General features: G+C 45.2%; 1 protein-coding gene across 1 annotated transcript; it reads left to right on the forward strand.

Moving 5' to 3' along the window:
- The first annotated feature begins 1,409 nt into the window (after positions 1-1,409).
- LOC101783502 (15-cis-zeta-carotene isomerase, chloroplastic) lies at positions 1,410-5,283 on the forward strand. The gene is made up of 5 exons (XM_022825281.1): positions 1,410-1,743; positions 1,788-1,980; positions 4,282-4,430; positions 4,520-4,729; positions 4,816-5,283. Exons 1-5 carry the CDS (start codon positions 1,546-1,548, stop codon positions 5,149-5,151), a joined length of 1,086 nt encoding a protein of 361 aa, XP_022681016.1. The 5' UTR covers positions 1,410-1,545; the 3' UTR covers positions 5,152-5,283.
- Positions 5,284-16,637: the final 11,354 nt, after the last annotated feature.

Raw genomic sequence — 16,637 nt, forward strand, 5'->3', positions numbered from 1 at the left:
TATCCGTACCTATACACACAAGATACACTCACTCCCTGATCCCTTTGTTGTAGTTATACAGGTGACCTGCGGTGGACAAATCTTACCAAACTGACTGTACTGGGGATGCAACATCTCTTCCTCTCTTTCCTTTCTCTCTTCTTCCTTTTTGGGCAGGTTGTGAGGGCAGGACGTGCTGCTTGCGCAAGTGTGCATGTTGAAAACAGCGGAAATAATACCCTGCCTTCTATGTAATAATTGTAATCTATGTATTACTCACTGAATTATTTCTGCAATAAGAGACGCCGAGCGCGGTTGCGGCCTGAGGCATCTGATCTAACCATGAAATTTTGTTATCACTCGGCCAATTCCTATTGGTGCTTCTTGGAGACCTGATGTGATCTTGCATTTATATAAACTTCGATGTGGACATCGAAATCTTCAAATGTTTCACTGAGCACGTCTAAAAATTCAAGTAACGTTTCTGTACAGCTTGGTGATTTTACAAGACGAAGCAGAGGAGAGGTAGCTGCTACTCTTGCATTGCCAACGTTGGAGCGCTTGCCTCAAGTGGTGATCGTCCGTCGCAAAATCAGTGAAATGCAGCTACGGCTCTGGATGTTTGGATACGAGGTGCTAAACTTTAGCAGGGTCATATCGGATATTCGGATGCTAATTATAAGAACTAAATATGAGCTAATTACAAAACTAACTGCACAGATGAAGTCTAATTTGCGAGACGAATCTATTAAGGCTAATTAATCCATCATTAGCAAATGGTTACTGTAGCACCACATTGTCAAATCATGGACTAATTAGGCTTAATAGATTCGTCTCGCGAATTTGACTCCATCTGCGCAATTAGTTTTGTACGGATGTGACAGGTGCTAAAGTTTAGCACGGTGTTTCCAAACACCTCAGACGATGTTCAGCTAAGTTAACGAGTTTTTCTGATGGGTCCTACCTTGACATGGTAATACAAATCAAACACTCCAGAGTAAAGAGAAAGCAACTGCCACTGGGACAATCAAAGCTGCGAGGCTAACAAGGAAACACATTAAGTTTGTTTGGATGAAGAATTCAGTGATCATCTTAGGTAAAACGTGTTTTATGATTAGTTTCCAAAGATTTAATTTTGATTTGTTAGGTAAGATCATGGTTTCTTTTTTTTTTGAGAGGGGAATGCAGAGCTCGTCGTACCTTTCCGTTTCCCGCGGGTGCTCCGGCTTACTGCTTCCTCGTTCCAAATTATATTCGTTTTAACTTTTAGATTCAGGTATGATATACACTATATTTAAAAATGTAAAAAATTATAAATCTAGAAAAATTAAACGACGTGTAATTTTAAAATACACTAGCGGCATATGAGAAGCCGACACGTTCGGGCGGCCGCACCGGCACCACCCTCCAAATCCCACGCGCACCGCATCCTCCGCCCACCCCTTCCCCAGAGATGCCGCCACCACCACTCTAAACCTCGCTGCCCCATTTCAGCTCCCACCACCGCCCGCCCACTCCACCACCCGGCCAGCCCAGCACTCCACCCGCACGCGCACTCCCCGCGCCATGGCGTCCCACCTCCGCCTCCACCTCGCCGCCCCACCACCTCTCCTCCTCCACCACCGCCGCCGTCTCCACCTCCCCCGCCTCCCGCGGCCGCCCGGCGGCCGCCCCTCCCTGAACCCCGCCCTGGCGCCGCTCCTCCCTCTTTCCCCGCCTCCTCCTCTCCCGCGCCCCGGGCCGTCGGGGGCGGCGCGGAGGACGGCGCGGGGCGCGGGGCTGGCGGAAGGGGGAAGGGGGAAGGACGCTGGGCGGTGGCGGGCTCGTGGGGAAGGACTTCCGCCGCGTTCCGGCTCGGGGACCAGAGCCGTGGCGTCGTGGGCGTACTTGCCGCGATACTCGCCACCGTGCCTAGAGCGCTCAACGTGCTGTGGATCGACCCCGGCGCCGGGGTCGGGACCAAGTTCCTAGACGCCGTCGCCTCTGTCTCCGACAGCCACGCAGGTGCGCCCGCTTAGTTACAGGGCTTTCTCCTTACTTAACTTCAGAGGATTTCATTCAATTTCGTGGTGTCCGTCTCCTGCCTACTACTCCAGTTCTAGTGTTTGTGATGGATTGGGATAATCCTGGTGTGCTTTTGTTGGAACAGCTAAGGCTACTGTTGGCTTGTTACTGGTTTAATTGTTATTATCCAATTGTCCTTTCTGTTCATGTACGCTGTGACAGGGAGCTCATTTTTGAGTCCTCCTTTTATGCAAACTTGTTTTGTGCTGATATGTGGCTACTGAATGTGATGCTTGGAGTCTGTCCCATGCATCTTCCGTTCTGCTCGAGCTAATGTAGATCCTGATATATGTCAGAACTTTCAACGACCAAAAATGATGCAGTGATAAAAAAAATTAAAAATGATGCTTCCCAGGATCAAAGTGGTCTGCTAATGTTGAAGTTGCAAAGACTTTTAATGTTAGCACAAATGGTTTACCTCGATAACATGTCCAAAGGTTTTCTTTTCATGCTACGCAACTCTGCTTAGTCAATGTGCTCGGCAACTTGGGGTGGCAATTAGTTAACAGTGGAATACATATCAACACCAAGATTACTGACAAGCTATGTTTAGTTATGAGCTCAACTTTGTCAGCAAGGAAGGGTAGCCAGGTTTCTTGTAGCTAAATGGACTGAACCCGTCTCACAGGTTGTTGAAACTCTGGGTTTGAGGTAATTTACTATATAATGGAGCACATGGTTCTTATAATGGTTATGATAATTCCTGAGTATGCATGCTGTGTAACACTGTAACTATGTTGACGGTCAATTCTTTTTTCCAAAGAAAAGTCTGCTGTGATTGTACCTGAAAAAGAAGATCCTTAATGCTGGCAATCTCTCTAATGCAATAATAACTGCTCAATACAAGCTTTTTTTTTTGCATGACGTACCTAATTGAACTTTCCACTTTCCAGAAACCAAATATGGCTGTTCAACTTAAAAAATTCAAATTGTATCAGTGGTGTTGCATGGTATCAAGGGAAGTACCATTGCAACCTAGATCAGCTTGCAAATACTGTTGCAAAAAACAGAGGGGGAAGCCTGGTGGATCAGGGCTTGAGCCCTGTCACCTGCGCATCTTGAATGTTCAGGCTGGGGCAGTTGTTAATGGCCCTTTTCTATTGAAAGCAAACATTCGAAAAGATAAAAATTATGCAAAGCGCTGGCGCTTCAAGTTTCTTGCTAGTGCTGTCTGTGAGGGGTTAGAAGTGGCTGTGCTGCTCTTAAAGCTTTCTTCTCTCCGCAGCTGTATTCAGCTCCACTGCTCCAGCCATATATGTTCCTTTTCCTCTCAAGTGCTCTTTCTGCTCCGAAAGTTGCCATCTACACAGCACCCTTGTCAAGCCCCTCCTTTCCCCTTAGTTTTGATTTGAGTTGCTGCTGAGGTTTGACCTCAACAAAGTTGTGGCAACTTATTGAGCTGGCAGCTGGCATCATAAAACCACACCACTATCTTGTTTTCCTGAAAATCTGCTGTCTTCTTCCCCCACCACCATGGTGATCTTGTGGCAACCATAACGTCTTGGGGGGATGCTTATTCTTGCCCTTTCACAGTTCCAGATATCCTAACAGTGACATTACATGACAATCCACCAACTAATACCTGCTGTTGCTTTTGCTTCTTCCCCTGGGTGATAATCTGCCATAAGGTGAGATACAATCCCTCTCTTCCTGTCTTCCATTCCACTTCGGTGCAGAAAAATGCCAATACTGAAGATTTCTCCCATCTTCTTGGACATAAATGGAAAAAACTAACAGTAATTCAATGGCAGTGGCCCTTTGAGAGTTTTATTTTTAATTTAGTTTTTGGGCCTCCAGGTATTGGAAAGTCAAGCTCATTATGTAGGATGTCAGTGGCAAGGGTATCAACACACCAGTTCCTGTCCGCACCCAAACACATCATGTTTGGCCATTCTATTCCCTCCTGTATCCATTTTACCCTGGATTGCCCATGGTCATTTGATAATACTGTAGACCTGATGTTGTTACTTGTGGGAGATGCACAGAATTTGAGCTTTGTGGTTCTTGACATGTTAATCCTTTCAGTGTTTAGAAACAACCACAGTTCCGTTGACAATGTTTTGGGACTTTATACTCAGGGTGCTTTTATATTCCTTCATTTCCTTCATTCAGTTCTTTTTTTTTATTGTTTCGCTTTTTTCTTTTCTTTTGCTTTGCTGCTGCCTTCATCGATTCAATTTACTTGATTTCTTGTATAATCAAATAGATGAATATCCTGACCATATCCAATTCCATTTCAGGTTGTTATGTTGGTCCTTACCATCATTTTTGCTGTATTCCATAGTGGTATGGCAAGCCTACGGGAAAGCGGGGAAAAAATAATAGGGGAGCGTGCTTACCGCGTGCTGTTTGCTGGAATCTCATTGCCTTTAGCAGTTACTACTATTGTGAGTACTTGCCATTCTTTTCCTTTAGATAGATCTTACCTCAATGACTGAATCTCAGTGCATCTTATAGCGTTGTTGTATCTTGTTAGGTATATTTCATAAATCATCGCTATGATGGCATTCAATTGTGGCAAGTTCAGGGCATCACTGGCATCCATGAACTTGTTTGGCTCTCATCATTCATCTCTTTCTTCTTTCTTTATCCATCTACTTTCAATCTATTGGAAGTGGCAGCTGTAGACAAGCCCAAATTGCATATGTGGGAAACTGGAATAATGCGAATCACCAGACATCCACAGGTAGGTTGTTCTTTGAAATTTTTCTATAAAGTGCATGGAAGTTTACTATACCGCTGACGAATAGCATGCCTTCGTTTCTTGTATAGATGGTTGGCCAGGTAATTTGGTGCCTTGCTCATACACTATGGATTGGCAACTCGGTTGCTGTCGCAGCCTCCGTTGGACTGATTGGCCACCACCTGTTTGGTGCTTGGAATGGCGACAGGAGGCTGGCATCACGCTATGGTGAAGCCTTTGAAGTCCTGAAGAAGAGAACCAGTGTTGTTCCTTTCGCTGCAATCGTTGATGGACGGCAGAAACTGCCCAAAGATTATTACAAGGAGTTCTTCCGGTTACCCTATTTTGCAATCACATCTTTAACCTTGGGTGCATACTTGGCTCATCCCTTGATGCAGGCATCCAGCTACCAACTTCCCTGGTAGTATAAACAGATGTACATATGTTCATTACTGAAGAAAACAAAGTAAGAAATGGAAGTTTTGTTCTCCAGTATACTTTGTTGAACACCATAATCTTATACGTACAAATATTAATCTGTGGTATCGTCCTTCAAATGAGTTAGCGCACCTTTGCGTTGGTGGATTCCTGTGGGGTGGACATTTGGTGGCTGTTACCTGTCGTCGGTTTGTAATGCTAAAGGTGTCCGTCGCAAGATGCTCAGTTCCGATAAGCAGGATGAAACCTAGGAAAATTATGGTTTGTTGAACACTTAGTTCTTTGCAGGGGTTGGCTTTTCAGAAATGTAGTTGAGATGCAAATCTGTGTCCATAGGTACAAGATGCAAATGAATTGATTGCAATCCTAGACGAGCATAGGTATAAGGTGCAAAAGAACTGTATGCAAGCCTAAACAAAGATGTAAAAGAATTGTACGAACTGAAATCTAGTTACATATTACCTGAACTATGTTTGGAACAGGGGATCTGGGGTATGTGATGATCAATATTCTTCATCAACTTGCTCAAACTTGTGAATCAGGTTTAAAACGTCACTTCTTGTCCGGAGCCAAGTTTCCAAATCAATCATCCTTAAGTGGTGCGTTTCAAGCTTTTATTAGAACCCAAACATTTTGAGACTCCTTCACGCTTTAGTTGACTTTCTTGGTACCCAAATCAGCCAGTTCCATGCCTATTATATTGTTTCCTCCAACCTATTGTGCAACCAACTTCCTAATATTGTAGTGGTTGCTCTTGAACTTATTCTTGTAGTTGGGATTGGTGCAGATTCATCTACTTGTCCTTCTTGATTTGCTTAGCATTGGACGTCTCCACAAACTTGTCATTATGATTTCATGGTTATCTTGAGGAGGTTTGTTATTACTCTTGCAAGTGGTTCTTGCCAAGCTCCTACCTTTCTACCTTTTTGCTTTAACTCATTATTTTCCTTAATATATTATTAACATAATTTTCATTTCGTAGAGGTGAGTGAGATATATCAATCAAATTATCATAACAAGTAGAAGCATGATTGAAATTAAAGGGGTACATGGTTTCTTGGGGCCTTCAGTTGAGATTCAGTGTCCTTAAGTTTAGACTTAAGCTAATAATGCTTTTTGTCAAGAAAATTGAGTTTGATAAGAAGTTTTTTAATAATTAGAGAGAAAGGTAGCTTGAATGTCATTAATGACATTGAACTTCCCTGAGACTTTTTTGGTCTTTAATCAATTCAAACAATTTATCATGAGGGGGGGGGATTTAGAGTTGAATTCATCATCATTTACATTGCTCTCACTCATACCTTTGGTCATATGCACACGAGAGGAAATGAACTTAAGGAAGATTGTTTATTTAAGGAGCGGGTGGTGAAATTATTGAGTGACTCACTTGAATCTTCTGAATGTAGGTGGTCTATAAAGTAGGCACATGCTTTTGCTAATCAAATTGAGCATTTCCCCACATATTTGTCTACCAGTCATTCTCTTCTAAAAGTGTATGTTGGTCTAGAGCTTGTAATTATTGAAAGGCTTGCATTAACAATGTTAGATCACATAGATGGAAAAGGTCTGGTGCTATCACTAGGTGGTCTAAGGTGATGCATTTGTTCTTGGCAATGGAGAATACCTCTAGAGAGCTTGATTACCCTACAAGAAATCTTTCGGTCTATGACGAACCAAAAAGTATTATAAACGCATTTTTGTGTCATAAATCATGATTTATGACGCTCGAGCGATGAAAACCCTCTGTCATTAATTGAGCATCATAAACCGCGACTAGTGACGCTCCTTATTTCGGTGCGTCATTGTATCTATGACGCCTACGAAACCGTCAACAGAAGCATCATAAATTAGCTCCTACTGTTTTGCCACGATGGACAAAATCTGATGTGGCATGACAATTGTGACAAATTATTTCATCATAAAATGAATTTGGCTCATTTGTTGTTGGGTTGAGCCCAAATTTGTTTCCACAGGCCAATGTTGTTCCGATAGCCCAAAATGGATTCCGGTGGGCCTATTTGTTGTTGGGTCGAGCCCAAATTTGTTCCCACAGGCCAATGTTGTTCCGATAGTCCAATATTGATTCTGATAGGCCCATTTGTTGTTGGGTCAAGTCCAAAAGTTGTGTATATTGTTGGCGGCCCTTTTAGTCCCGATTTATGAATGAAATACACTTTTGACCCAATTATATGTGGGCTAAGCCCACTTAAGGCAGACATGAATTAAACTAATTGGGCCTGGCAAATAATTGATTTCATTTCAATTCCGATCCGGTTGGCAAAATAATAAACATACACATTTATTTATACAAGAAAATAAATTGTTGTTCCCCATAGAGACAGCCACTACCATATTGTTCATCACAGATCACAAACTATTACAAGATAACTGTCTCACAAAGGACAGAGATTAACAAAGCTGCATCTAGGTCATAAGCCCAAGAGACAAAGTGGAGCATTGATTTTAACCTCTAGCAGAGGATAGCAGTTGACGAAGGAGTGCTTCAATATCTTGTGCTACCTTCTTCAAGTTCTCAATCTTGGCTGACAGCAATTTGAGAGTTGATTTTGAATCTTCTGTCTTCTTCTTCAAGGTAGCTAACTCTTGCTAGTGAGCACTCTTGCTGGTGAGCAACAAACCGTTGTCAAAATTGTACCCCATCTTGTTCGTCGGCGCTAACTTGCTCCTCATCAACACTGCCACATAAGGATTTTGTGGAGCTTCTTGAGTACTCCGCTGCCACATCACGTTCTTATTTTGCAAGAAGCACCATCGATTTGAGAACTTTTTAGCTAGCAATAGTGGATCCGAAGTCAGATTGTGATCTTGTAATTGATTTAAACTAATGAATTAAGGAACATCAATAATCATTATGTGTTTAGTTTGTTACCCTAGAGTTGGACTGAAAATAAGCGACTACAGATGTGGACCCTGTGGCTGGTTGAAACAGGATACATTCAAACTTCAGTTGATGCATTTGTTTAAGTATAAATTAAGAGTGGACAAATAAATAAGCACATTTGCAAACTGAAACAATTTCATCTATTAAGTTCTACAAACAACATAAACAATTTGACTTGGTACAAAAATAATTATTGGAAAAAGTGAAAGATAAAGGGGATTTGCTGGAGCAGTAATTTTTCACCAAGTCTACCAATAGGGTATAATAGATCCACATCCCCCAATCTAACTACAATAGTGAAAGCCAAAGAGCATGGGGAAGCAATCTAATAATTTCATCTATTAAGTTCTACAAACCACATAAATAATTTGACTTGGTATAAAAATAATTATTGAAAAAGCTGAAAGATGAAGGGGATCTGGTGGAGTAGTAATTTTTCACTAACACTCGTAATAGGGTACAACAGATCCACATTCCCCAAAGCAACTACAATATTGAAAGTCAAAGAGTGTGGGGAAGCAATCTAATAATTGAATTTAGCAATACAAGGAGGAGACCGCCGACCTGACGAACATGGAGAGAAGGAGGTGCCGAATGCCGCCTTGATAGAGCAGCTCGGGCATACGCCGCTTCCTCGGTCTTCACAAATACTTGAGCACGGCAGCCGCCGGTGGTAGCCTCGGGGAAGCCGACGGAGTGATGGCATCGAACCATCTTGTAGCTTCAAGCTCATCGCCGAGGTAGCCCACTGAAAGTCGCTTAGGTAGCTCATCGCGTGTCCAGCTTGATGGCGCTGCCGAGACCATGCTTGTTGCCACCGCCGTAGATCTACTAGGGCTATTCAACGGGAAGAGGAGAGGGGGCTAAGTTTGTAATTACCAGGAGGGATGTGGGAGGCTTGAATACCCTCTTTTATTTATATTACTATATATAACGGGGGAGGACCCGGAGTTGGAGCGGGGAATTCAAAATTTCAAACCCGCCTTTGTGCTCGGTAGCGGGAGATGAAACTTTTTGGAAACCGCCATGAGACCTGGGTCACTTGCACGTTGGACCGATTGGGACTCGGACCCAAGCGTTAGTGACCTTACGTAGACGAGCGGTTCCATAAGGGAGTCTGGGACAGTGCGTGGCATCATGGTATTGATGAGCACTCCACGGATTATCCTCCTTTGTAGATTCATGTCTGCAGGATGATCTAGCTATTGCATTACAAATGTGCTTTAGTGCAACAAATTAATATACGATTTCGACTATTTACATGATAAAATACACTTAAATAAACATTAAAACTACAGCGGACCCTGGCAGCGGCCTTCTAATCTCTACTTAACATTCTTTAAAGCAAGCACATGTATCTTCTTGATAACTTCAGGATGCTGGTAACACACGAACACAAAATCCTCTATGAGAATTTTGTCTAGGATGGTGATAACTTCTTGATAACTGAGAAGTCGACTTGCGATGAAGGGAACATGGTAGTGTGTAATGCTATAACTGCTAATGACAATGATCGACTCGTGGATACACTACCTCTTATAGGTGGGAGTGTGTCATTTTGAAATGGCCATTCGTGAACGTCCGTTACTAGTCTTGAATTGACACGTCCCTACAGTGCGGATATGCACGTTGTTTCGACAGTAGTGGTGATGAACGCCCATTACAAGTCTTTAACAGCCTATTCTAAAATGCCTTTTCAGTCTTGATTCCCGCCCTTTGGTGGTATTTGGTGGTATTTAACGTTTTTCAGGTTCCGCTGGCATGCGAGAAACATCTAGTGGGAATCCATGCCCTTGGAAGATGTTTTCAGTGATGCACCACAGATGAGTTGGACCAGTCATGACATCCTGCACCGTGCGTCTGACAACGTAAGGACTATCCGACCTTATCGATTTGTGCAACATGCCAACAATTATTCTCTTTCTCTAGATGCAGTTGATGCTTATAATTGTCACAAATGAACGGTGGCAACATCTTTCTTACATTTAACTCACCATCAAAAGGGAACCTATCACTCATAATCTCGCATGAGTTGTTTTGTAGGAATGTCTTATGTTGTATGCCGAACAGTCCAGCAAAATTTATACATGCACACATCAGGCTTATCCCGTGACATCCGTCGTGCACACATGTAACCAATGGGCAAAACTGAAGATTCCTAACTAGATTTGTGGCAGGCTTAGGCCTGAATATATTATGAGAATCTCACATTTTTCATTGCAACTTTGGCCTGCCACACCGAGCTCATGTGTGCTCAATAAATAGGAGAGTGCATAACGTTCTTACAAGGAAACGCCTTGACTCATCGTGTAACATCCCGTATTTTTACAAGATGTTTGAATTTGCAAAAATGTGGATTTCAAAAAAAATTTGTGATGTGGTGTGAATTTTTTCGAACTATAAGATTGTCTTCATTGAACCTTCCCCAAAATTCTTAGAATTAAATTATAAACTAAATTGAATTGCTAAGGTGCATTATGTGCTAGTGTGAATATTTGGAGTTTATTTGGATTTGTTGGGTGGGATTTGTATTTGAATTGGAATTCAAATACAAATCAAACTAGAAAAGCTAACTAAACCTAACCTAGACCCAAACCAACCCAACTGACCCCACTAGCCTACCTATCTAACAACCCAAGCTAAGGATGGTGCAAAAACCGAAACTTCCAGTCTTGCAAAACCGGAACCTCCAGTTTTCTGCCAGACCGCCTCTACGCTGCAGTCGCTGACTGCCCAGCCCCACACGTCAGCCACCCGCACAATTATACACCTTTCTTCCCTATGGCGCTCACGCGCGCGGCACGGGCGCGACAACGACGTGCGCGCCGTGCACGACGCGGGCCTACCCTCGCCACTTTTTCGCACTGGCGCCTTTGGATGCTTGCCACGCCACCCGACCACATCCTCCACTGTCCACTGCCACCACCTACTAGAGCCCCCACACCATCTACTCCCATCCACATCCACATTTGGGGTTTTCCCCTTCACCTGCCGCCGTTTGGAGAAGAGGAGGAGGAAGGAGGGTGCGCAGGGGGCGGGGAGAGGATGTTGGAGAAGAGGGAGACCGCTGCTACCCGCCAGAACACCAAGCTTATGCCGTTGTCACCACCTCACCTCGTCACCGCGCCACCTTACCTCACCAGCAAGCCCACCAGGTGAGAACCACGATTTTCGCTCGCCTGGACAAACCTCTATCGCAACTGAGACTTGAATCGTGCGCTTGCGCGCGAGAAGCCCGTCACAGCCGGACCCCTGGCAAAACCGAAACTTCTGGTTTCCAAACCGGAACTTCCAGTTCTCTCCAAGATAGCCTGCAGGAGCCCTAGAAACTTGAGAGAAATCCAACCAAGCAAACCCCAAACCGATGAGTGGTGAACCCTAACTTCCTAGAACCATCCAAAGCCCTTCCCAAGAGATCTCCCAAGGGAAGAGATCTACCCGTGGAAAACCGGAACATCCAATTTTCCTAAACCAGAACTTCTTGTTTCAAACCGGAACATCCAGTTCTCCAAAATCGGAACATCCAATTTTCGTAAACCAGAAATTCCTATTTCAAACTGGAAGTTCTGGTTCCAAAGTCGGAGCTTCCGGTTTTTACCCCAGAAACTAGAAACACCCTACGACAGCTTAGCCACCAACCTAAAAACCTTCCAAAGCTACTTGTGAACTTTAGTGGTAGTTTGCATCAAGATTGCAGCTGGCCTACGGCCAGTTAACTACTAACTTCTTTGTTTCTTGTTTTCGCCTATCATACTAAAATTCTATAAAAGGTTTTCAACTTCAAAAAGTCATAACTAAGTCATTCTAATTCCAAAAATTATGAAACCAGTTTCATAATTTTCCTAAAATTATGCAACACACGTTAGACTAGGCTTTGTTCTTGTTTGGTTCTTCTTTGGATCTCTTTTGGAGTTACTTTGCAACTAGACTCTCGGTAATTATGGTAATTGCATAATTAGAAGCTGCTGGAGACTTGGAGCTGAACCCGGAGCTGGAGCCCGTACGAGGACTACTACGAGGAGTAATACTACACAGGTTCATGCCCATTCAATTTGAATACCCATTAGGCATTGCTGAATTAGTATGCTAGCGCTTTATTTGCTCGCATGATGATGATAAACCTTGCATAGCCTTCTTTATGCCTTATATCCTTGTTGGACCTACTAGTATGCTACGTATATACGCGATGTGTGATGCTTGCATGTGTATGGGATATTGTGATTAGTATTCTTGGTGTGTGTGGGTCAAAATCGGCAGGAGAAGGTGTTTTTGGGATACTTGGTGGGGGTGAGCTTTACACAACCCAATCTTTGGATTGGGGGTTAGGGTCCATTCTTGGACATTCCCTGTTTGGTATTTGTTGCAAGTACACAGCTGAGGAGCATAGGAGTTGGTGGTGATATCTATTATTGGTGTCGTTGCGGACCATGTTGTGGATATGCTTTTGGGAGTTAGGAGCTCGCCCTGGTCTGAAACCGAGTGGGTCGCCATGCTTCACGGGAATATGTTAAACATGCACGCCACTCACCAAATTATTAGGAAGTATATGTTTATATTAGGATGTATTTATCCTTTCCTTGTACTCCAAGCCATATTGGCCATATATATAAAAGTCACCCCCCCTCATTAGGGTGTGTGGTGTTTCCCATCTACTTCTCTACATGGTATCACGAGATTAGATTGGGGGCCTCCTCTCCTCTTCCTAGCGCACGTAACCCTAGGACAGTACCCCTCCTGCTGCGTCGCCACCACCCCCTCCGCTGCACCTCCTGTCGCGTGCACCTCCTCCCTGCCGCACGCCATGGCCACCCTCTCCTCCGTCGACTCTTCCGTGTTCGGCGACACCACCGCCCCTGCTAATGGCTCTGTGCTGCCGTCTGGCACGCCTATTGGCGCTGGCGGTGGTGCCCTTGTGCCACCGCCTCCTGGTCTGCTTCCTCCTGGTGCCGGCGGTGGTGCCCCTGTGCCACCTCCCAGCCCCACTCCTGGCGCCGGTGGTGGCGCTCCCTCTAGTGGCAGTTTGCATCTTATTCATGTTGCACCACCCGTCATCCACCCCTACACCACCGTCTCTGTCAAGTCTCATGTTTCTATGATGTTGATGATGAAGTCCTCCGCCTACACCAAGTGGGCATCTTTCTCCTAGTCCATGTGCGGCAAGTTCCCTCAAGTCGCACATCGACGGCACGGTGGTGCTCCGTCCCTAGGACCCCGACTGGGATCAAGCAGATTGCTGGGTCCGCTCCTGGTTCTTCACTCTATCGATGACTCCGTCCTCGACCTCGCCATGACCGACGATGATCAGACCGCTCGGGATCTTTGGCTTGCCATCAAGGGCCTCTTTCGCGCTAACAAGCAGTCCCGGGCGATCTTCCTTAGCCATGACTTCCACTCTATGACACAGGGCGACTCCTCCACCACCGAGTGTTGTAGCTGCATGAAGACCCTTGCTGACGCCCTCCACAACGTCGGCCATCCCATTCAGGACTCCCAGCTTGTCCTAAACCTCCTTCGTGGCCTCAACCCGCGCTTCTCCAACACCGCCGACGACATCACCAACTCCACCATCGGCTTCCCGTCCTTCGCCCAGGCGCGGGACATGCTTGCCCTGAAGGAACTTTGCCTCGCCAATGAGGAGAGTATCTCCAACTCCATCGCCCTCCTTACCGGGAACTCTTCATCGTCTTCATTCTCCGACTGTACGGGTAGGTGTCGCCTGCCGTCTGGTTCTGTCTAGACTGGCGGCGGCGGCAGCAATAGTAGTGGCGGCCGCACCGGCGGCAAGAAGAAGGGCGGTGGTGGCTTCCATGGCGGTGCGGCCCCCACAGCCCACCAGTCCATGGTTCTACTTCAGTCCGGGGCCTGGCTCCTACGGCGCCCCGGGTTTCCAGCAGGACGGCAGTTAGGGCGGTGGGGGCTGGCACCCCTAGCCTCCTCGGCCCCCCTCCGTAGGCCCACGCTACCTACGCCCCCATTCAGGTGCCCCTTCAGGTGCCAACCTGGGACCAGGCAAGCCTTGTTGCCGCCTTGAACCAGATGGTGCTGCAGAACGGTGGCTGGATCGTTGACTTAGGTGCATCCGGCCACATGTCATCTTGGGATGGTATTCTTTTTTCCTGCCTCCATCCCTCTCACTCCTCCATTACTGTCAGTAACGATCACACCCTTCCCATCACGTGCTATGGCAACTCCACCCTCACCACCCCCAACTCCCACTTTCGCCTTAACAATGTCCTTGTTGTCCCTTCTTTAATTCGTAATCTAATTTTTGTTTGTCAGTTTACTAAGGACAATAACTGCACCATAGAGTTTGAAGCTTTTGGTTTTTCTGTCAAGGATTTTCCAACCAGACGCGTAATTTTTTGCTGCAATAGCATCGGCGATCTTTACACCATGCCTCCAGCTTCCAGCTTTGCAATGCCCCACGCCGGTCTCGCCATCTCCTCCAGTTTGTGGCATCTGCGTCTTGGTCATCCTAGTCCTGGCGCCATCGCTACACTTAGACTTCAGCTTGCTCATGCACGCACCCTTAATAACATGACTCGCACCTTGCTCATGCACGCCTCCATGGCCGCCCCATACTGGACCGAGGCGCTTGTCACCGCCACTTATCTTCTGAACCGGTGCCCCTGCTCTGCCATTCAGAATGACATTCCCTACTGCCTCCTCTATTTCTAGCCTCCTGAGTACTCTCACTTACATGTATTCGGTTGTCTTTGTTACCCTAACCTCTCAGCCACGGCACACCACAAGCTTGCTCCTCATTCCACAACCTGTCTTCCTCGGTTATCCCTCCTCTCACAAGGGGTACTGCTGTCTTGACTTGTCCACTCGTCGAGTCATCATCTCTCTCCATGTTATCTTCGACGAGTCCATTTTCTCCTTCTCCTCCCACCCCACTCATCCGTCGCAACTCGACTTCCTCTTGTCCAGCCCCTCCGATGCTCCTGCTCCCACCTCGGTCGCCCCGTCCTTGGACGTCGAGTAGCCGCAGCTGTAACACCCCATGTTAATGGCAGCTTAAGAATGTCATTAAGAAGTTAATGGTGAAATTTGAAGGAAAAGGGAAGATTATGGGCCAAAGTCAAATTGGAGCCAAATTTGGTCAAATCTCAATTTTGAGATTTGAATTTGGTAAAAATAAGAAAAAATGGAAGGTCAAGCCTAAAGGGTATTTCAAACCCAAAGGAATAAAGTTTGGAGTTAAATTCCAGCTATGAGTATTAGAAATAAAAAATTAAAAACGAGAGAAATTGAGTACTATTCACAATATGAAAATATGCAATTATGAAAACAGCAATGAGTACCCCATTTTGAAATTAGTTTCTGAAGAATCTTTCATTTAAGTGGGCAGATATTATGGAACATGAGTGATATATGGTTCATGAAGAGTCTCTTGGGTATGTTATTGGCCAAAGAAAGTGAAGGATTCAAAGTTAAAATGAAGCTCAAAGTGAGGAGGTTGAGCAGATTTCAGCATAGCTGTTGAGATATTTCCTAAGTCTGAAAACAGTGATAACTATGTGAGGTTGAAATTGGTTTCTGAAATTTTTTCCATATAAACCTTGAAAGGATTTTGAGCCCAAATATGCTATGAGGATCAAGGAATATATGGAAGGTGTTGTTAGACAAGGATAAGCAGGAATTGGAATTTTTCTAAGGGCCCAAAGATTGAAATAGCATGCTGTAAGAGGAATTTTGTTAAGTCCCAGAAAAGCAGAGTTAATTAGCAGTTTTTGGTGCAAATTTCTGAGAAATTTAGTGTGAAAGGTATATGTGATTATGTGCAAAATGGAATCCTTATTACTTGCTGAACAAAGATAAGTGGAAGTTGGACAAAAAAAGGAAGGCTGAGTATTTAAAATCGAGCCGAAAGAGGGGTAAATGGCCCAGTCAAAATGTCTGACGAAACTGAATCGCGTGATTCAGTTAACAGTTTCAGTTTCGCCCAAACTTTGGAGCTCGAAATTCGTAGCCTTAGAGCGATCTTTCTGGCTTGAAGCAAAACTATCAAATGGAGTACTTGGGATCCTCTACACGTTTGCTTAAAGGAAATTTGAGAGTTTGGATTTGGATTTGGGCGAATTTGTGAGCTGAATTTTTGGTTGAAAGGAAGAAGAGGGGGGGGGGGGAGCGGAGCAGAGCAAAGTGCCACCGGTGCAATCCAGCTGCGCGCCAGCTCGCCGGCCAGCGCAGCGCCGCCGTGCCATGCGCAAGCTAGAGCGAATTGAGCGGTGTGTGATCCTGTTTGACACTCCAAATCGGTGTGTGATTTCCTCCACGATATGAGCGGCTTTGGCCGACTTGATGCTGGTGATAGCCTTGACCTCAATCCACTTGGTGAATTTGTTAACTGCCATGAAGATGTGGGTGTAGTCGCCTGGAGCGGTCTTGAAGGGTCTGATAATGTCCAGCCGCTAGCATGCGAAGGGCCAGGATTGTAGGATGGTGTGCAGGGCTTGAGCTAGTAGATGTTGCTGCTTGGAGAAGAATTGGCACCCTTTGCACCTTTGGACGAGCTCCTTTGCATCGGCTACCGCTGTTGGCTAGTAGAAACCAGAATGGAATGCC

Source organism: Setaria italica, chromosome III, assembly GCF_000263155.2.
Source record: "Setaria italica strain Yugu1 chromosome III, Setaria_italica_v2.0, whole genome shotgun sequence".
Lineage (NCBI taxonomy): Eukaryota > Viridiplantae > Streptophyta > Magnoliopsida > Poales > Poaceae > Setaria > Setaria italica.